The sequence below is a fragment of the Xenopus laevis genome, chromosome 5L, assembly GCF_017654675.1.
Source record: "Xenopus laevis strain J_2021 chromosome 5L, Xenopus_laevis_v10.1, whole genome shotgun sequence".
NCBI classification, from domain to species: Eukaryota; Metazoa; Chordata; class Amphibia; order Anura; family Pipidae; genus Xenopus; species Xenopus laevis.
Window position 1 is genome coordinate 116132802 of NC_054379.1, and position 22897 is coordinate 116155698.

Sequence of the window (22897 nt, forward strand, 5' to 3'; positions counted from 1 at the left end):
TGCTATAGGAGCTGACCGTAGCATGCTGCTGTTATTTCTATAAATACAATTACATATCATGAATATTTTCTAACCAGGATTAGAATGAATCTTTTCAATGCAGTCATTAAGCTTTCCCATAAGTACAGTGCTCATTGTATAACAAAAACATACAGCTAAACAATTATGGCTCATTAAATTCATTTACTTTTTTTTTTTTACCTCAGAATTCACTTTCATAGTTTCTTCTGTGTGGTAGAGAAGGACCTTCTGTCCTGAAGAATTTAGGTTTACATAAACCTGTAGACAGGGGTACTGAGAGATTTTACAGCAGTCTGGACCACAACTGAAGGAGCAGTTGAAGGTTTCTGTTATAGATGCATTCATTAATGTGCATTGTGTCTCTTCCGTCCATACACTATCAAGCAACAACAGACAAAAAACGAAAACTTTACTGCATTATTTACTACATCTATTTAAAAAGCAGTAGTGGTGATGAAATGTTAGGTACCCCCAGTGAAACAGATTGCTAAGTTTTTCCTTAGTGCTCCTGTTAGAAGAAACCTGCACTTGTCTGGGAATAACACTCTGAGCACTTTGCTGGCATCTCCTTATTATAAGATCTTCATTCCTTTGGTGTTTGGTGATTGTGCATACAGTAGAGTAAATCCCGCTGAGTAGGAATTTGTACAAGGGATGCCTAGTAGAAAGGTTTTTCCACAGGCTTGTAAAGTTCTCACCTAACAGGACCACAAGCCTTGGTTACCCCCTGTGAAATAGACTTTACATGACTTTTTCATTTTATAAATATATTAACTTCTTCATGTTTCTGTGCCAATAGAAATAGGCAGTTTAAACATATAAGCTCAAGGTTGTGAATACTTACAAGCAATAGGTTCCTGGGAAAGAGTATTTATTATAACAAACAAGGGAAAGCTGTGCTCATCACTAATTTTTAAAAACATTAAGGGGCAGATTTACTAAGGTTTGAGTGAATTTGCAAAGTACAAAAAGTTTGAATTTCGAAGTAATTTATATATATATATATATATATATATATATATATATATATATATATATATATAGATACAGTTAGGAGCACTCACAGGTGTAATGATAAAGAAGTGTCTTTTATTGGAGTGTTACAAACTACCCCACATCAACGCGTTTCGGTTCTCTCTGAACCGTCGTCAGGAGAACCGAAACGCGTTGATGTGGGGTAGTTTGTAACACTCCAATAAAAGACACTTCTTTATCATTACACCTGTGAGTGCTCCTAACTGTATCTATTTGCTTCCCTCTGAGGAGCACCCGGGATTTGATCTACTGAGGGTGAGTGCCGGTGAATCATATGACTATATATATATATATATATATATATATATATATATATATATATATATATATATATATATAATATATATATAATTCAATATATATGCAAGTGCATGTGTGTATAAAGTGTGTATAAAGACAGGGGTTTTTAGTTACAAAGTTATCTTAAGTTATATAAAGTTGTCTTTATACACACATGCACTTGCATATATATTGAATTATATATGAGACAGGGGACCAGGGAATGTGCATTTATTAATAGGATAAATCAGTTGCACTTCCATTGTATTTAAACGTATTATATTTTTTTCTTGGTAGCCTGGAGCAGGCGATGCTCACAGTGGTTTGTAATAGCACCCCCTACCCGCCCCTTCAACTAAAGTGGTCCCATACCTTTAAAAATGGGTGTTGGTTTGGGCAATCTCTCCCTTTAAAAGCCGCAGCAGCTAGTGGGAGGATCTAGCCCTCTCATTAAAACCAAACTCAAGGTCAGGAGACACTGATCCCAAGGACTACTGCTTTTATACTATTGACCAGAGGTAAACAGTTAGGGACCACAGTATGGGGTTTATCTTGATGTGGTATGGTGGCTTACCAATTTTATGATCATAACTTTGTAACTAAAAACCCTTGTCTTTATACACACATGCACTTGCATATATATTGAATTATATGTTTTTGTGCAAGATAACTAGAATTTGAACATTGATAAATCAGCCCCTTAAGGGTCTCCGTTATAATAACTACATTCCTGATATTCCTCAATCTGACCTTATTAAATGATACAAGTCTTCTAGAATAAATATATAAAGCCTCAGTTGCTGAGAAGGCAAAGCAAAGCACAGCATGTCTACAAAACAAGGGGGATATAAAATTAAATGAAACCTGTGTAATCAATCAGTTGTGCTTGAAATCATCTGCCATCAGTACTGTGCCTGCCGGTATTGATTACCAATTTAAATCACAATACATACCTGTTTATGTTATGGTGGTTATTAAATATATGTAGCTGTGGTCTAAGCAGCAAGCCAATACATTACAGAAGCCATGATGGACTAATATTTGAAATAGTAATAGGCTTTCATAAAATAAAAAGTCTGAGCACTCAAAGGTTGCTAGCTAAATGGATACTAGGGCAGATTTATTATTATTATTATTTCTAGATGAGGTTTAGGATTAATCCATGTTTTGTTTTTGAAAATGAAATGAAAAACCTTGTTTGGTTAGATTGAGATCTATATAGCATTTCTTACAACCATATGCCTGAACCCAAACTACAAATAATAATAATCTACCCTCCTTGCGTTGAATTTAGCTCTGCTGAAAGTTGTGGGAACAATGCTAAATACTGATAAAGGAACCTTTGTCATTAGAGAGTAAGTAAAAGCAGTTTAGTAGAACTTAGAGCAGGATATTGCAACTAAAAGTAATAAAGGGTTATGGCAGAATTAAATTAGGGCTTCTTGTAAGACAGTGGCTTCTGAACAACCCACATTTCCTATTTGAATTACTTTTATATAAAACAAATTATATGCATAGATCATTCTTTTATAGAAATAGTAAACCTTAAAACATAATGTAAAATTGCCTAGAGTGCTTTTTAAGCACTTTTAAATTGACATTATATTTTTCAGTTTCAGAGCTATTTCAAATGTTATTAACTGCCAATACAATGAATTTTGTAACAACAGCACGAGCTGCTGGTCAGTTCTTCTTATCCCTTTCCTGAGCAGAGCAACATCAGAACATGCCTTTGTTTTCCATCTGAAGGAACTGGGCAGATGGTGTTTCATTATATTGGGAGCTAATTATATGGGGAGTTAATCAAATTTTAAATACCTCTGAAATGAAAAACGAATATATAAATAATGCAAATTGCAAAAGTACATAGTTGAGCACCCTGTGCAATTTTACATTCAATTTTTTAAGGATTACTTATACTTTAAAGGGATGGTTCACCTCAAAGTAAAGCATATTATAGAATTGCCAGTTCTAAGCATCTTTAAAATTGGTCTTCATTATTTATATTTTTTATAGTTTTTGAATTATTTGCCTTCTTCTTCTGACTCTTTCCAGTTTTCCCATCTAATAAAAAAACAAATGCTCTGAAAGGCTACAATGTATTGTTATTGCTACTTTTTATTATTATTTATTCAGGCCATGTCCTATACATATTCCAGTCTCTTATTCAAATCAGTGCATTTTTGACACCTTCACTTTACTCTTAAAGAAAATATCCTTTAGACCAGGGATGCACCGAATCTACTATTTGGGATTCGCAGAATCCCCGAATCCTTGGTGAAAGATTCGGCCAAATACCAAACTGAATCCGAATTTGCATATGCAAATTAGGGGCAGGAAAGGAAAACGTGGAAACAAATCTTCTTTTGTGATGAAAAGTCATGTGATTTCCCTATCCACCCCTAATTTACATATGAAAATTCGGATTCAGATTCGGTTCAACCAGACACAAGGATTCGGCCGAATCCGAATCCTGCTAAAAAGGCCGAATCCTGGCCGAATCCCGAACCGAATCCTGGATTTGATGCATCCCTACTTTAGACCTTCTGTAAAGTAAAGATGCCTCCTCTCCTTTCTAGAACACTGCTTTTAATTTGGGATCATAATCAAATATTGGTCCTGAGTTGTTTGTATGGTAATTGGGCAGATTGATTCAATAATAATGAACACTGTGGAACCTCAATTAAAGAATTTCATGCACAGGATACTGTACCATTAATAAATTGTTGATGTTTTGGTTGTGAATCGGTTAGAAGGCCAGCAAACTATTCTCTTGGCAATCAGAGGACATAATGTAACCCAAGTAGTAATTACAAAGACTCTCACTAGTACATACAGATATATTATATGGACATGGCATGTAAAGCCACCATACAGGAGCAAACTCTTTGGCCCATATTTAATAAAAGGCACTATATTTGCCCAGCAGCAGTAACCCATAGGAACCAATTTGATATTGCTGCTGATCAGCTACATTACTTACTCACAGCCCATTGTCCATGGCAAGAAGCCCTGAAACTATGATCAAACTTTGGGGCAAATTGGCCATTGCTAACGAAAATTAGCCAGAAATCTCATCCGCAGGGACATCTCCAATTTACTAAAAGGGATTAATGAAAATTCACTAGTGAAAGATACCGTCGCTAGCGCAGTTTCGCACCCTATTGCCAGGCACATATTTCGCTCAGGCGAACGATTGTTAGTCCACAAATTCACTTAAGTGTCAGTTCTACAGAACGTTACCTCTTTCGGCAGAGTTACCTTTGCCAACTGAGACCGTAAAGTCATAAAAGTTCTTAAAAATGCTGGTGACTTTTCATTTTTTAAAGCGGGATTGCCTTCAAAAGTTCTAACTATTAAAGATTTTTGTGTTAATATTTTTTAACTAATTTGAGGGGCATGTCACATTTGATTTAGGGTGGGCTCATTTATAGGGCATTAGAGGATCTCTTTATTCTTTATTTTGCTTCCTTGGACATGTGTAATAAGTGGCCACTTCAAGCATTTTAACCAACATCTCTAATAAAGATGTCTATATGATCTATATGTACCTGCCCTATTCAAATTGACCTAAGTGTTAGTGAGTACTAACAAAGTTTCGCTAGGCAGAATTGATCGCCAAGAAATGTTCGTGCTGACGACTTAACGCTAGCGAAACATCGACAGCATTCAGCTGCTGAGACGCAACTTCGCATTTTATTGAATTAGCGTAGTGGTAACACATTTACTCCTGGCGAAGTTTGGCGGAGCGTTCGCTGGTGAAAATTGGCCCTTTAGTGAATTTGCCCCTTTATGCATTGCTAGTTCACAAATGTGCTCAATATTATACTTATATATATTTAATATATAATATATAATATAATATATTTATATATTTAATATATAATATAATATATAATATATTTACTAGTATCTCTACCTTCTTAGCACCATTTTATTATTTATCTTTGTTAAAACAAGATATTTATTTGTATGCTTCCCTTGTATACTGTTCTAAAGAGAATATAAACAAAACAAAGTGCTTGATTTTAGCTCAGCAGGAATCTATATTCCCCATGGTGTCTGATTTTTTTTTCCTGTTTGAATGGCTCACTACTTCTAATACATTCCATTACGGTCCTGTTCATTCTTTTACATTGTCCAGCTATTGTAAATGGTTATGTTGCTTTGCCATTTTTAATAATTGGGTGAATGTTATTCCCATGAGGGTAGGCTTTTAAGCCAATATTAATTTCTGCTGGGAAAAAGTCATCTTTTCGTTTCGTCTATGTTTTTTCACCATTCCATTCAATTATTTTGCCAAAATTAGTCATCTGAACCAAAAATCGAAATTGAAAAGTACAATGATTTTTGGAAAAAGTTTAATTAAACCTGAATTAAATGGTTCGTTGTATCTTAACTCTTTACCAGTACATAAAAATACAACATTCATAATTTAGACTCTCACATTTTTTAAGTATACTGTCCCTCATGCCAATAGTTTACATTTGTTACAATTATAATGGTGGGAGGCCACCTAGGCTACTTCTTATCATAAGTCTGCAGAACACACCATGAAGGGTGTATTAATGAATTCCATCTTTTACTGGAAAGGCAAACGCTCCCCCGGCCAGCAAGATACTGTTTGTAATGATAAACTGGTGCTGTGCATTGCTTGTTGCTATGTTACTTCTGATAAAGTAACACCCGCCGTTAAAGTTAATGCACTTTATTTCACAAAGACAGCTGGTGTAATTTTAGTAGATTTCTGTACTTAACTACAAAGAAGAGGAATAAATATGTGTTTGGAATACAAATCTTTTCATTTTCAGCTCAAAGGTCTGCTTTGAAAGGGAAATGAAACGGTGCATAGGAATGTTTTGAAACAGATTGAAAATGTACATAGGAAAGAAAATACCCTAATAAATGCAATGAAATCAAATATATATCTGTAGGATGTAAACCAAATTACCTCTGTATGTATGACCGCAGCAATGTTATTCCTAGGAGAAAATACATCATAATGGAGCACACCATCATTGTAAGTCCCAGAAGTATAGCTCTGTCTTCTCCTGCTTTTAGTGCCGTCACAGTTTTTCTTTTGTCCAGAAGATCATGATCTTTGATTTTTTGGTAGAAATTTCTAATAATAGATAGAAATAAATTGCAGAAATTTGAAGTCCTGAAGTCTATAACTTTAAAATTAAAACAGGCCTATATTTTAAAATTTGCGATCATAAGAATCACATGTCCGGCTACCATAGGAGTAATATACTATATACAGGACTATAATACCTGTTGATTTGTTCATTTTTTACAGATGGGAATGATGTGCAAGATGCCTATAGAGGGTTGTGCCTTATTCAGAATTTTGCACACTGCCCTCCCAATATAAGCCCATAGTGGGCGCTACACTGTGGGGGTTATTTATTAAAATCCAAATGTTAAAACCTCAAAAAATTCGAGTTTTTTTTCACTAGAAAACTCAAATTTTTAGGGGGGGGAAAAACCTCCAATTTTTGAGATTTATTATACTCCGATGCTGCAAAAAGCCTGAATCCGAAAATTTGCCATCTCAGACCTGTCGAGGCCATATTTGAGTCAATGGGAGAGCCACTTATCTAAATATGAAGTTTGCATGGTCTGCACTGAGTTTAGCCCAGAAATCTGACTTTTAAATTCGAGCAATTCGAGAAAAAAGCCAGAAAAATTCAAGAGATTTCGATTTCCAGTTTTTAAAGATCCAATTAAATAACTTTTTTTTAAAATTAACTAGTAAGCTAAAATCGGGCATGGGAGTTTGGTCGTGGTTTTTTAAAATAAAATATGAGAAATAATTGGATATTGATATGAAGATCCATATTACAGTAAGACCCCTTATACAGAAAACCCCAGGTCTCGAGCATTCTGGATAACAGGTTCCATACCTATATAGTCCTAGCAAGTTAAACAGGGTTTTACAGTAATTTATAACAAACCGGGGTTTATAATAACTTAACATGTTTTGTGATTTATTGGATGTTTTTGTGATGAGTTGTATTAATACATTTAAAGTATGGGGGGATAAAATATGCCATTTCTGAATAGAGAAGTTTATAGACTAACTTAATGAGGTTTAACATGTTTCATATGTCACCTCTCTGCAGTATTAAATGGGCCAAAATCGAAAGGATTTTATATCTGTTGAAATACATTTGGTTTTTCCATGCAGAACACGTGTAATTTCACAGGCTGTTGTAGCTTTGTGATCTTCACTCAACTGGTTATGTCTCTGGGGGATAGTGAAGAGCTTCCAGCCACAAATGTCAAAGATGACACAACCTTTCTTTTGCGTCTTGGCTTCCTACAACATTTATGCTAATTGGATTTCTTGCTGCGGAATATCAGCAAATGCAAATGGGACACTTAATCCCTTAAAATGACAATCTGCTAATGGGTGAACAACATGGTTTGCTCATTGCATACCAAATAGTTTGTTCTAGTAATAGGTGTTTAGCTGGTGGGTGTAATTTAAAAACATTCTGTAGGTGCTGATATATACAGTATGCATGGCCTCCGTGTTTGGGCATAATTCACATCAAGCAAATACAAAACATAATATAAATGTACCATTTGTAAATGGAATTTTGTGTTCTGATTGCTTATATAATATAAGTGCACTAAATATAATATAAAAAGCTGTGATACATTCTTTTCCATTTCATGTGAGACAATTTAAACCGCCAGTATACTCACACTTGCATTTTTATTTCAGGAGTAATTGTGGGGGTGCAGCATTCATGCACCAGAGGTCATGTTTTTGGGAAAAACATTTGCTTTAAGAGGCAATGGTACATAATCACAAACACTCTTCCCTTACCCAAGCAAATCAAATTTGTCTATTGTTGCTCATTTTATAGGGGAAGTACCACTGCTTTTAAGCACGTACATTTTAGAGATTGTGTCCAACAAATTCAATACTCTATCACAAAAATAAATGTCTGACGTGCAAGAACTTTTGAATGAAGCTTGGCAACCTCCTCCTCATATTGATCAACTTGGGGTTCATCAGATTTTGTCAACTAGAACTTGTGGCATGCTTTATCGCCAGAGTACGCTGAAAGGGTAGTGCAATGCAATTTTGAAAGTGACAAGGTGCATGCCCTACAACAATGTATTTCCTGGACAACTCCATGTCATACTTACCGGGATAGCCCCGCTCCAGTGCTCCCATCAGAATGACCCTCCCCAAAGCTTTAAAAGCCCAACCCCCAGTCCGGTGTCTTTTTTTTCCTTCTGCTTCAGTTTATTTTTTTGCTCCTGTTAGAAGCAAGTTTTCTTTTTAACCTTGGGGAAGCATTAGGACTGCTGTTAGCGTCCTAGGGACTCGGGGTTGGTCCTGGTGATCTTTTTACCCCTTAGCACATTACCTCAGGTTGAGTCTTCAGTGTTTTATCATTTGGATCAGTTAGGCACAGTGTTACTGTGGCTAATATCATTGGGTTTTCCTTGATCCATGTGCCCTCCAGCCTGATTATATCCAGGGCTATCTATAGCAGAGGGTTTTACACTGATTAGTGTTTGCGCCTTACTTCTAGTGATGGTTCCCTGGATGCTCCGTCTCTGGCACCCTGTTGATATCCAATGTATTGTGAAATATGGGAATCACTCACGACAGCAGATTAACTGCAAATATGCTGTTTATTGTGTCACCACACGACATGTTTCGGACCTATTGGCCCTTTTTCAAGTGTGTACAATCTGGTGTGAAATGAACATACTTATACACCACATGTGATATTGGCCCGCCCACCAATTAACAAAACCCCGGGTAGTTAACCCTTAGGTCCTTAGTCAAACATTTTTTAGAAAAATTTTAAAATGGTAAATCCATGTGTCACATAGTGACCTATGGACACTGAATTGTGACACATGGATTTACCATTTTAAAATGTTTCTAAAAAATGTTTGACTAAGGACCTAAGGGTTAACTACCCGGGGTTTTGTTAATTGGTGGGCGGGCCAATATCACATGTGGTGTATAAGTATGTTCATTTCACACCAGATTGTACACACTTGAAAAAGGGCCAATAGGTCCGAAACATGTCGTGTGGTGACACAATAAACAGCATATTTGCAGTTAATCTGCTGTCGTGAGTGATTCCCATATTTCACAATACATTGGATATCCAGGGCTATGGCAAGTGCTATGTCCCTCCCCCCCCATCCATATGCCTAACTGGGCATGTCTAAAAAGTGTCCAACGGCATTGGGGTATATGGCCCATACACTCTTATGATTTTTACGGATGGGAGAGGGAGGTGGCAGTTAGTTACATTATTCTGATAACAATATTTAGTTAGCGGCCTGAATCTTATAAACTCCTCTTTTTTTTCCCCCATACAGGGGGTATTATTTTTTTCTTCTGGAGGAATTTGGGTTTCAGAGCCAGCTGCTTCCCTCAAAAGACTTTCCCAAGGTTGAGGTAATTTGCAGCCTCCAGGGTTAAATAAAAGAAAACCCTGAGGTCTTAAATCTACTGACAGTTAAAGCTAAAATTAAGTTGGGAATGCCACCTTGTTTGCAGAGTCTCTTAACTCTTAAAAATGTATGAGCCAGATTGGCCATTGGAGGAACTGTGCAGCGGCAATGCTGATATATATACATTCTATGAGCAGTGAAAATGCAATATTGTTTCCATGTGCTGGGAGCAGTTCTATGCAATGATGATCTGCAGGTTCTGAAAGCGGCATTAAGGCAAGACTTGTCTATATGTTACAGGTCCAGACTGAGAATTAAAATAGGCCCTGGCATTTCATGTACACAGAGGCCCAATGAACCCACACAGAGACCCAAAACGCCCCTACCAGCCCACTAAATACTGACTTTCTATGGGACCTTATAGCAGCCCCTCTGGCATTTGCCAGAACCCATAGATTGCCAGTCCGGGCCATGATATGTTATGTGAATGTTGCTAATATAATGTTAGCCTTCTTATTTGAGCACAGAAAATACTATGTTGGTCTGCAGGTTCTGTGTACAGCAGCTGCAGATAATTAGGTAATTACTCTGGAGGTCGGTGTTCAGTAGGGATGTAGCGAACTGTTCGCCGGCGAACTTGTTTGCGCGAACTTCGACCGTTCGCGTCCGCCGAATGTTCGCGAACGTCGCGCGACGTTCGCATTTTGAGTTCGCGTTCGATTCGAATACAAATCATTCGACCATTCGACCATTCGAATTCCTTCGACCGCTAAAAATCGAACGATTTCCATTCGTTCGAACGATTGTAAGCATTCGATCGAATGAAAAGCATTCGATCGAATGCTTCGATCGTTCGATTCGAATGAAAATCGTTCGATCAAACGATTAAAATCCTTCGATCGTTCGAATCGAACGATTTTAGCGGGTGTTCGAAGTTCGCGAACTGTTCGCGAACGTTCGCATTTTTTGCCGGTGTTCGCGAACACCAAATCGGCAGTTCGCTACATCCCTAGTGTTCAGGTTCAGTTAATGAACAGGTAGATCCCCTCCCACTCGTTCCCTTAGCAGCTCAGATTGATTCTCTGAAACATCAGGTAAGATTCTGTGTTACAACTCTTCCTTTTATAGTATAGGTTGTGAACTAAACTACATGTACTTCTACTCTGCTTTCTGAGTTTAGCTAGCTTAGAAGCTTAGACAGTACTGTAAGGGAGTAAGAAAACTGGTCAGCCAGTATATATGTGTGTGCATGTGGATACTGGTTAGCTGGGATTTGACAGCCAAAGAAACTGGCCTCATATTCTTGGGCAGAGTGCTCTCAGTTTGCATAATGTAGGGAATTGTAGTCCTGGCACTGCTTAATGTTACAACCAAACTGACTGTATATGTGGAAACATTTCAGTGATTATAGAGCTGGCTTGAATAACCAAATGCATATGTTATACATTTATGGGCCTGTCACTGCATAATGTAGTAACCAAACTGGCTGTATATGTGGAAACTTTTCAGTGGTTCTAGAGCTGGCTTTAATAACCAAATATTAATGTACAGGTTGTACACTTTTGGTCTGGGCACTTCTTAATATTACACCAAACTGAATGTAGATGGGGTAACATTAGTGGTTCGGGGCTGGCTGTAATAACCACATATTAATGCACATGTCATACATTATTTGGCCCGGCCACTGGTTAATACTATAACGTTACTGTATGTATATTCTTAAACATTTCAGTGGCTTTGGGGCTTACTAAGGTCATAACCAAAAATAAATGTACATGCTATACATTTTCTGGTTTGGACACCAATCAATATAACAACCAAACTGAAGGTAGATGTTAAATGCTGAGTGATTGGTGTGGTAAGATTCTAGGCATTGACAGAGGGTGCCTATACAGCCTCCAGATATGTATGTAAGCATGATAACACAAGTCAAGGCTCCAGTATTGATTTAGGTTACAAGCATGGATTACTCTTGCAAATAAGCCAATTGAGTATCGTATGCTTCCTTATAACAGCAGCCAAGACTGACTTAATGACGGCAGCCAAGTAGAGATGTCGCGAACTGTTCGCCGGCGAACTTGTTCGCGCGAACATCGGGTGTTCGCGCTCGCCGGAAGTTCGCGAACGTCGCGCGACGTTCGCCATTTTGGGTTCGCCATTGTTGGCGCTTTTTTTTGCCCTCTCACCCCAGACCAGCAGGTACATGGCAGCCAATCAGGAAGCTCTCCCCTGGACCACTCCCCTTCCCTATAAAAACCGAAGCCCTGCAGCGTTTTTTCACTCTGCCTGTGTGTGCTGAAGAGATAGTGTAGGGAGAGAGCTGCTGCCTGTTAGTGATTTCAGGGACAGTTGAAAGTTTGCTGGCTAGTAATCGTTTTGATACTGCTCTGTTATTGGAGGGACAGAAGTCTGCAGGGGTTTGAGGGACATTTTAGCTTAGGTAGCTTTGCTGGCTAGTAATCTACCTTCTACTGCAGTGCTCTGTATGTAGCTGCAGTGGGCAGCTGTCCTGCTTCTGATCTCATCTGCTGACTGCTGCAATAACAGTAGTCCTTGTAAGGACTGCTTTTATTTATTTTTTTGTTGTTTTACTACTACTACTACTACTACTACTATAAGAGCCCAGTGCTATTAGTCTAGCAGTGTTGGGGAGTGGGACTGGTGTGCTAATCTGCTGCTCCTAGTAGTTCAGCAGCACCAACTTTAATTTTTTTTTTTTAATATTCATTTTTTTTTTATTTTACTTTTTTTTATTTTACTACCGCTGTAGTAGTGTATAAGTTGACCTTTTAGGCATTATTTGCCCTGTAGGCATTATTTGCACACTGTTTTCTTCAACCCGCCATCGAGCTGTGTGACCTTGTTCCCATTCTGTCTAAATATCCATAATATTACCGTCTCCAGAAAAAACACCGGAGTCACTTTTTTCAAGCAGCATTCATATATTTTACGTAATCCGTATCCACCGCTGTAGTAGTGTATACGTTGGCCTTGTAGGCATTATTTGCACACTGTTTTCTTCAACCCGCCATCGAGCTGTGTGACCTTGTTCCCATTCTGTCTAAATATCCATAATATTACCGTCTCCAGAAAAACACCGGAGTCACTTTTTTCAAGCAGCCATAATATATTTTACGTAATCCGTATCCACCGCTGTAGTAGTGTATACGTTGGCCTTGTAGGCATTATTTGCACACTGTTTTCTTCAACCCGCCATCGAGCTGTGTGACCTTGTTCCCATTCTGTCTAAATATCCATAATATTACCGTCTCCAGAAAAAACACCGGAGTCACTTTTTTCAAGCAGCCATAATATATTTTACGTAATCCGTATCCACCGCTGTAGTAGTGTATACGTTGGCCTTGTAGGCATTATTTGCACACTGTTTTCTTCAACCCGCCATCGAGCTGTGTGACCTTGTTCCCATTCTGTCTAAATATCCATAATATTACCGTCTCCAGAAAAAACACCGGAGTCACTTTTTTCAAGCAGCATTCATATATTTTACGTAATCCGTATCCACCGCTGTAGTAGTGTATACGTTGGCCTTGTAGGCATTATTTGCACAGTGTTTTCTTCAACCCGCCATCGAGCTGTGTGAGCTTGTTCACATTTTGTCTAAATATTGATAATATTATCGTCTCTAGAAAAACCACTTGAGTTACTTTTTTTCAAGCAGCATTCATATATTTTACGTAATCCGTATCCACCGCTGTAGTAGTGTATACGTTGACCTTGTAGGCATTATTTGCACACTGTTTTCTTCAACCCGCCATCGAGCTGTGTGACCTTGTTCACATTTTGTCTAAATATTGATAATATTATCGTCTCTAGAAAAACCACTTGAGTTACTTTTTTCAAGCAGCATTCATATATTTTACGTAATCCGTATCCACCGCTGTAGTAGTGTATACGTTGGCCTTGTAGGCATTATTTGCACACTGTTTTCTTCAACCCGCCATCGAGCTGTGTGACCTTGTTCCCATTCTGTCTAAATATCCATAATATTACCGTCTCCAGAAAAAACACCGGAGTCACTTTTTTCAAGCAGCATTCATATATTTTACGTAATCCGTATCCACCGCTGTAGTAGTGTATACGTTGGCCTTGTAGGCATTATTTGCACACTGTTTTCTTCAACCCGCCATCGAGCTGTGTGACCTTGTTCCCATTCTGTCTAAATATCCATAATATTACCGTCTCCAGAAAAAACACCGGAGTCACTTTTTTCAAGCAGCATTCATATATTTTACGTAATCCGTATCCACCGCTGTAGTAGTGTATACGTTGACCTTGTAGGCATTATTTGCACACTGTTTTCTTCAACCCGCCATCGAGCTGTGTGAGCTTGTTCACATTTTGTCTAAATATTGATAATATTATCGTCTCTAGAAAAACCACTTGAGTTACTTTTTTTCAAGCAGCATTCAGATATTTTACGTAATCCGTATCCACCGCTGTAGTAGTGTATACGTTGACCTTGTAGGCATTATTTGCACACTGTTTTCTTCAACCCGCCATCGAGCTGTGTGACCTTGTTCACATTTTGTCTAAATATTGATAATATTATCGTCTCTAGAAAAACCACTTGAGTTACTTTTTTTCAAGCAGCATTCATATATTTTACGTAATCCGTATCCACCGCTGTAGTAGTGTATACGTTGACTTTGTAGGCATTATTTGCACAGTGTTTTCTTCAACCCGCCATCTAGCTGTGTGTATTATCGTTTCCAGAAAAACCAACTGAGTTTTTGTTGTTGTTGTTGTTTTTTTAAAAATAATGCCAGGCAAAGGCAGGCCGCCACGCAGAGGCCGTGCTAGGGGCCGTGCTGCTATGCAATCCTGTGGCCCTAGCAAATTGCCCAGTTTTAAAAAGCCAATGACCCTGAACTCCCAAAATGCTGAAGAGGTAGTTGACTGGCTTACACAGCACACCCCATCCTCTACCGTTTCTAACTTTACCACAACATCCTCCTCATCCTCCACTGCTATGGCCACCCCACGTAACACTTCCTCCACCACCGGTGCCCCTTCTTCACTGGGGTCAGAGGAGTTATTTTCCAATGAGTTTCTTGAACTGAGTAATGCGCAACCATTATTGCCAGAAGAAGATGAAGGAGATGAGGACCTTACACCAGATTTAATTCTGGCAGAGAACACGATAGAGATGGACATAATGAGTGATGAGGAGGAGGTCCCCGCTGCTGCTTCCTTCTGTGATGTGTCAGAAGAAATTGATGCATCTGAGGAGAATGATGATGAGGAGATTGATGTTTTGTGGGTGCCTAGTAGAAGAGAGCAAGAGGAGGGTAGTTCAGATGGAGAGACGGAGAGTCAGAGAGGCAGTAGGAGAATAAGACTTAGAAGAAGCAGGGAGGACAGCCCGCAGGGATCAGCAGGGCAACAACATGTATCGGCACCTGTGTTCAGCCGGCCAACGCACCCGCCATTGCCGCCAATACCGCCAACTCCGCCAACTTCTACTGTTACCGCCAGATCGCACACTTCAAAAAAGTCAGCAGTGTGGGATTTTTTTAATGTGTGTGCCTCTGACAAAAGCATTGTAATTTGCAATGAGTGCAGTCAGAAACTGAGCCTTGGTAAGCCCAACAGCCACATAGGTACAACTTCTATGCGAAGGCACATGAGCGGCAAGCACAAAGCACTTTGGGAGCAACACCTCAAAGGCAACAGGCAAACTAAAAGCCACACTCCTTCTGGTCCAGCATCTTACTGCTCTACCTCTGCTCTCCTTGACCCGTCTGAACCACCCTCCACTCCGCCTTCCACCTTGACCACCTGTTCCCATTCCCAGTCATCTGCCACCAGCCAAGTTTCTGTGAAGGCCATGTTTGAGCGTAAGAAGCCAATGTCTGACTGTCACCCCCTTGCCCGGCGTCTGACAGCTGGCTTGTCTGCACTCTTAGCCCGCCAGCTTTTACCATACCAGCTGGTGGACTCTGAGGCCTTCCGCAAATTTGTAGCAATTGGGACACCGCAGTGGAAGGTACCCAGCCGCAATTTTTTTTCTAAAAAGGGAATACCACACCTGTACCAACATGTGCAGAGCCAAGTTACCGCATCTCTGTCACTTAGTGTTGGGCCAAAGGTCCATATGACTACTGACGCATGGTCCTCCAAGCATGGTCAGGGCAGGTATGTCACCTACACTGCCCACTGGGTGAACTTGGTAATGGCTGGGAAGCAGGGAATGGGTAGCTCAACAACAACAGTGGAGTTGGTGTCACCGCCACGGATTGCACGCGGTTCTGCCACCACCTCTACTCCTCCATCGCTCTCTACCTCGTCTTCTTCTTCTTCTTACTCTGCTGCTGGGTCCTCCTTCTCCTCCTCCACACCTGTGCACCCCCAGCTCCCCCTAGGCTATTCGACGTGCCAGGTACGCCGTTGTCACGCTGTCTTGGGGATGACGTGCCTGGAAAGCAAAAACCATACCGGATCTGTACTCCTGTCATCTCTGCAGTCACAGGCCGATCGGTGGCTGACCCCACACCAACTGCAGATCGGAAAAGTGGTGTGTGACAATGGAAGCAATCTGTTGGCAGCGTTGAGACTAGGCAATTTAACACATGTGCCCTGCATGGCACATGTGTTAAATTTAATAGTCCAACGTTTTGTCTCCAAGTACCCAGGATTCCAGGACGTTCTCACCCAGTCCAGAAAGGTGTCGGCCCATTTCAGACGTTCCTACACAGCCATGGCACGCCTTGCTGACATTCAGCAGCGCTACAACATGCCAGTCAGGCGTTTGATTTCTGACAGCCAGACTCGCTGGAATTCAACGCTCCTTATGTTGGAACGTCTGCTGCAACAACAAAGGGCCGTCAACGAGTACCTTTTTGAACTGGGTGGTAGGACTGGATCTGCACAGCTGGGGATTTTTTTCCCCCGTTACTGGGTGCTTATGCGCGATGCCTGCAGGCTCATGCGACCTTTTGAAGAGGTGACAAATATGGTCAGTCGCACCGAAGGCACCATCAGCGACCTAATACCCTTCGCTTTCTTCCTGGAGCGTGCCGTGCGACGAGTGACAGATGAGGCTGTAGACCAGCGTGACGAGGAGCTGGAAGCGCACGATTTCTGGTCGGAATCACCAGAACGAACCCAGGCACCTGCTGCAACGCAGGGAGAGGTGCCAGAAGTGGAGTCAGAGGAGGAAGGTGGCTTTGTGGAGGAGGAGGAGGAGGACCAACAGGAGCAGGCTTCCCAGGGGGCTAGTGGTGACCTTTTGGGGACCCCTGGTCTTGTACGTGGCTGGGGGGAGGAGACCGTGGATGATGCAGTCCTTGATAATGAGGAAGCGGAGATGGATAGCTCTGCATCCAACCTTGTGAGAATGGGGTCTTTCATGCTGTCATGCCTGTTGAAGGACCCCCGTATCAAGAGGCTTAAGGAGAAGGACCTGTACTGGGTCGCAACGCTACTAGACCCTCGGTACAAGCATAAAGTGTCAGAAATGTTACCAACATACCACAAGTCCGAAAAGATGCGGCATTTACAAACCAGCCTGCAAAACATGTTGTACAATGCTTTTAAGGGTGATGTCACTTCAGGAACTCATCAACATTCCAGGGGCAGAGGTGCCAGTAATCCTGCCACGAGCACACCTGCAAGGACAAAGCCCTTTGGCCAGTCTGTAACGTCAGACATGCAAATGTTTTTCTGTCCAAGGCAGCGCCACAACCCTTCTGGATCCACCCTCAAAGAACGCCTCGACCGGCAGGTAGCGGACTACCTGGCATTAACTGCAGATATCGACACTCTGAGGAGCGATGAACCCCTGGACTACTGGGTGCGCAGGCTTGATCTGTGGCCAGAGCTGTCACAATTTGCCATGAACCTCTTGTCTTGCCCAGCCTCAAGTGTGCTCTCAGAAAGGACCTTCAGTGCAGCAGGAGGGATTGTAACTGAGAAGAGAACTCGCCTAGGTCACAAAAGTGTCGATTACCTGACCTTTATTAAAATGAATGAGGGGTGGATCTCGGAGGGTTACTGCACGCCGGAAGACTTGTTCTGACTTCTATGCAGCTGTCCTTCTCTTCAAGCCTCATGACTCCACACACAGCTGTCCTTTAGCGTCCTCCTCCTCCCTCCGCCACCGTTACAAACTAGGGTGCAAACCCTACTGGTTTAATTTTTTCTGGCCTCTGTGCTTCAGTGGCTGCAACCAAAAAAACTGGGCAAACAATGTCTACAAGGTCAACGTATGGCAAAAAATGACTATTTTCAGCATTTATATGGCATATTTTTTCTGGCAACTGTGCTTCAGTGGCTGCATCCAAAAAAATGCATATTTTCTGCATTTATATGGCATAATTTTTCTGGCCTCTGTGCTTCAGTGGCTGCAACCAAAAAAATGCATATTTTCTGCATTTATATGGCATAATTTTTCTGGCCTCTGTGCTTCAGTGGCTGCAACCAAAAAAATTTATGTTTTCAGCATTTATATGGCATAATTTTTCTGGCAACTGTGCTTCAGTGGCTGCGACCAAAAAAATTTATATTTTCAGCATTTATATGGCATATTTTTTCTGGCCTCTGTGCTTCAGTGGCTGCGGCCAAAAAAACTGGGCAAACAATGCCTACAAGGTCAACGACGTTGACCTTGTAGGCATTGTTTGCCCAGTTTTTTTGGCCGCAGCCACTGAAGCACAGAGGCCAGAAAAAATATGCCATATAAATGCTGAAAATAGTCATTTTTTGCCATACGTTGACTCAACGTATATGGCAAAAAATGACTATTTTCAGCATTTATATGGCATATTTTTTCTGTCAACTGTGCTTCAGTGGCTGCGACCAAAAAAATGCATATTTTCTGCATTTATATGGCATAATTTTTCTGGCCTCTGTGCTTCAGTGGCTGCAACCAAAAAAATTTATATTTTCAGCATTTATATGGCATAATTTTTCTGTCAACTGTGCTTCAGTGGCTGCGACCAAAAAAATGCATGTTTTCTGCATTTATATGGCATAATTTTTCTGGCCTCTGTGCTTCAGTGGCTGCAACCAAAAAAGTTTATATTTTCAGCATTTATATGGCATAATTTTTCTGTCAACTGTGCTTCAGTGGCTGCGACCAAAAAAATGCATATTTTCTGCATTTATATGGCATAATTTTTCTGGCCTCTGTGCTTCAGTGGCTGCAACCAAAAAAATTTATATTTTCAGCATTTATATGGCATAATTTTTCTGGCAACTGTGCTTCAGTGGCTGCGTCCAAAAAAACTGGGCAAACAATGTCTACAAGGTCAACGTATGGCGAAAAATGACTATTTTCAGCATTTATATGGCATATTTTTTCTGGCAACTGTGCTTCAGTGGCTGCGTCCAAAAAAACTGGGCAAACAATGCCTACAAGGTCAACGTATGGCAGTTGTTTAAAGAGAACAGTAGATTACTAGCCAGCAAAGCTACCTAAGCTAAAATGTCCCTCAAATCCCTGCAGACTTCTGTCCCTCCAATACAGAGCAGTATCAAGCAGATTACTAGCCAGCAAACTTACTATCATCTGTCCCTGAAATCACTAACAGCTCTCCCCCTACACTATCTCTTCCAAGCAGACACAGGCAGATTTTTCAGATACATTTTTGCCCTTGATCCCCCTCTGGCATGCCACTGTCCAGGTCGTTGCACCCTTTAAACAACTTTAAAATCATTTTTCTGGCCAGAAATGTCTTTTCTAGATGTTAAAGTTCGCCTTCCCATTGAAGTCTATGGGGTTCGCGAACCGTTCGCGAACCGCTCGCGTTTTTGCGCAAGTTCGCGAATATGTTCGCGAACTTTTTTTCCGACGTTCGCTACATCCCTACAGCCAAGTCAGATATAGGTATTGTGAACTTAATTAAGTGCATCAGCTGTGTTGCAGAGAAGTATTATACCCTTATATACAGCAGTCCATAATGGCTTAGGGGACTGTGCCTGGTAAGTATGCCCCAATCAGTATATGGGTTCCAGATACAGTAAATGTGGTAACTGATGTAGACATATATCTTGTCCAAATGAATTGGCGGAGGCTAATTCTGATTCATACAAATGCTATGTAATATATAGGATTATGCACCGTGTGTATCACAAAGGTGGTGTGAGAGTAGTGGCCAGTTCTGGCTTAAATGTATATGGCTATACTGCATATGGGCGTCAATGCAATAGTCAAACAGCAGGTAGGTATTGTACAATTGCTGTGTTATAACCATGGACTTGTAGACCACAATCACTGGTGTCTATGTGGGCCATATTTTTGTTACATTCATAACTGTAGGCTGTTGGAGTAGTTATCAGTCTTAAGGTACTCACTAATTAGAATCTATGTTCTATGACTGGACTTTATGCCTGCTTATTAAGAAAATAAGCTATATACTGTATCCTGCCTTTTGCGATAGGATTGGCCTGGGGCTGAATGGATGTAGATATGTGTACAGTCATATATTCATTCAACAAGGATTCTAATATTGCCACAGCCGGAGATCAGGCAAGATAAATGTTCTGTATATTCCAATGATAAATCAAGGTCTATTTACAAAACTGGTATGATATTCATCAAGATCTCTTTCTTAGGTTACAGGGGTGCAATTTATCTGGTCTCGGCAGGGCGATCCTGGCCCCTCCGTCACCTGAGGCAGCAGCAGTTGCTGCTGCCCCCCTCTCCTGGAAATTCGCTCTTAAAGTACTAGAAGCACCATTTTTGCTGCCCCTGGTACCTAGTGGGGCGCTGCCGCCTGAGGCGACAGCCTCAACTTGCCTCATTGGCGAAGCACCCCTGGGTCTTGGTCTGGAAGATGGTGGGTACACCAGTCAGTGCAAATTTTAGTTATTTCACATACTGTATACTGGATCCACTACTGCCGCAGGGTTTTAGAGCCTTGCAATGAGGTATTCTATAGTACAGACCTATTCAGTTTTGTCTCAAGTACAATAGGGGTCCAGTCAGCTCTCTGACTATATACTCATGAACCATATTATATTAATGGGTACCATATTGTAGTGTTTAGTAACAGCCCTTCTAAGGACATGTTTATATGTTTATTGCTATGCAGCACTGCTGACACTAGAGGGCATCCTCTACAGCAGTGCAGGGAGAATCCGAGAGTATTCTAGGATTCTATGGTTATGACACTTTCCATGTGGAGCCAGCTAGGCAGTTTTGCAGGCTGTTGAATAAAAGCGATAACCAAAGCCTTCTGTGTGTGTGGGTCAAGATTCTACAACTGGCGACGGGGATTAACCTTTGCATAACTCTCATTGATTTTGCTAACAGTGAGTAACCAGCATTTATCATGGCTCTTTGCACTGAATACATTTTTCCACCATTTGACTCTGATGCTGAAGCCAACTCTGCTGGACAAAGGTGGATGAAATGGATACAAAGATTTGAAAATTATCTGATTGCCATGGATATCACTAATGCTGATAGAAAGAAAGCTTTACTACTGCATTTAGCTGGAGAAAAGGTGTATGATATCTATGACACACTAGCTGAACCCACTGACACATACACAGAAGTGAAAGTGAAACTAACTACATACTTTCACCCTAAGAGGAATACACAATATGAAATCTACATATTCAGACAAGCAGCACAGCAGTCAGATGAAACTCTGGATGCCTATCACACCAGATTACGTTTGCTGGCAAAATATTGTGATTTCTCTAACACTGATGAGGAAATAAAAGCACAAATAATACAAAACTGCACCTCCTCCAGACTCAGGAGATATGCACTGAGGGAATCTGATTTGTCTTTAAAAACCTTACTGGACTATGGCAGATCTTTAGAGATCTCTGAAAAACAAGCTGCAGGTATAGAAAACAAATCCACTACTGATCATTGTGCTGTAAACAAGACAAATGAAGTATGTACCACTGCACACTATACTAAACATAATCAGAAGCCACACACTATATGCAATAACTGTGGTGGTTCTTACCCACATACAGGAATGTGTCCAGCAAAAGGCCAGACCTGCAGAGCCTGTGGCAAAATTAATCATTTTGCACAACAGTGCAGAACAAAGTTGTTTAGAAAAAGTGATTCACATTTTTCCACTAAAATGCAGCAAAGGAAAGTGAATCAAGTCACACCCCACACAGTGATGAAACCTGAGACTTTCAGTGATGAAAATGACTATACATTTGTGGCCACCACCCAGTGCAACATCAAGCAACCACAAGTAGATATACTCCTTGACAATACTACAATTACTGCTATGATAGATTCAGGTTCTGCTGTGAATCTTATTGGAGAAGCAACATTTAAAATGCTACAAACACAGCCACAGCTATTACAAAGCAGCATTAAAATATATGCATATGGTGCAAAAAGACCACTAGATATATGTGGTAAATTCATGACAACATGCAAATTCAGAGATAAGAAAATAACAACATGGTTTTATGTGACCAAGGGAAATCATACTTCACTTTTAAGCTTTGAAACATCATCTTGCCTGGGTCTAATCAAACTCATGAATGCGGTGTCAACTACTTCACGGTCTGTGGCAGATAGCTTAGTATTGAAATATGCTCATTTGTTTGAGGGAATTGGAAAATTAAAAGACTTTCAGGTGCAACTTCACATAAATCCTGCTGTGCAGCCTACAATACAACCACACAGGAGAATTCCTTTCCACTTAAGGCAGAAAGTTAGCACAGAACTAGAAAACCTTGAAAAGCAGGGTATTATTGAACGTGTATATGGGCCCACTCCCTGGGTGTCCCCAATAGTAACAGCACCAAAACCCAAAGACCCTGACAATGTCCGAATCTGCATAGATATGCGACAAGCTAACACTGCAGTTATGAGAGAGCGTCACGTCACTCCAACCATAGATGATATTATTCATGACCTAAACCAGGCTAAAATATTTTCAAAATTGGACCTAAAAGCAGGCTATCATCAACTTGAACTGCATCCAGATAGCAGATATATAACAACATTTTCTACACACACTGGGCTGTGGAGATACAAACGCCTGAGTTTCGGTGTATCTTCTGCTGCTGAGGTATTCCAGAATACAATACAGCAATCTTTGTCTGGACTTTCAGGTGTTATAAACTTTAGTGATGACATCTTAGTGTATGGGACAACCCAGAAGGAACATGATGA

General features: G+C 40.5%; 1 protein-coding gene across 1 annotated transcript in view; it reads right to left on the reverse strand.

Annotated features, from left to right (window-relative positions):
• LOC108717003 (calcium-activated potassium channel subunit beta-2) overlaps window positions 1–22897 on the reverse strand; it is a 141167-nt gene that overhangs the window by 12333 nt on the left and 105937 nt on the right. The window contains exons 4-5 of the mRNA XM_018263682.2: window positions 6287–6457; window positions 202–397 (exon numbers count right to left, since the gene is read on the reverse strand). Coding sequence (XP_018119171.2) covers window positions 202–397; window positions 6287–6457 — 367 coding nt within the window. The remainder of the gene's footprint in view (window positions 1–201; window positions 398–6286; window positions 6458–22897) is intronic.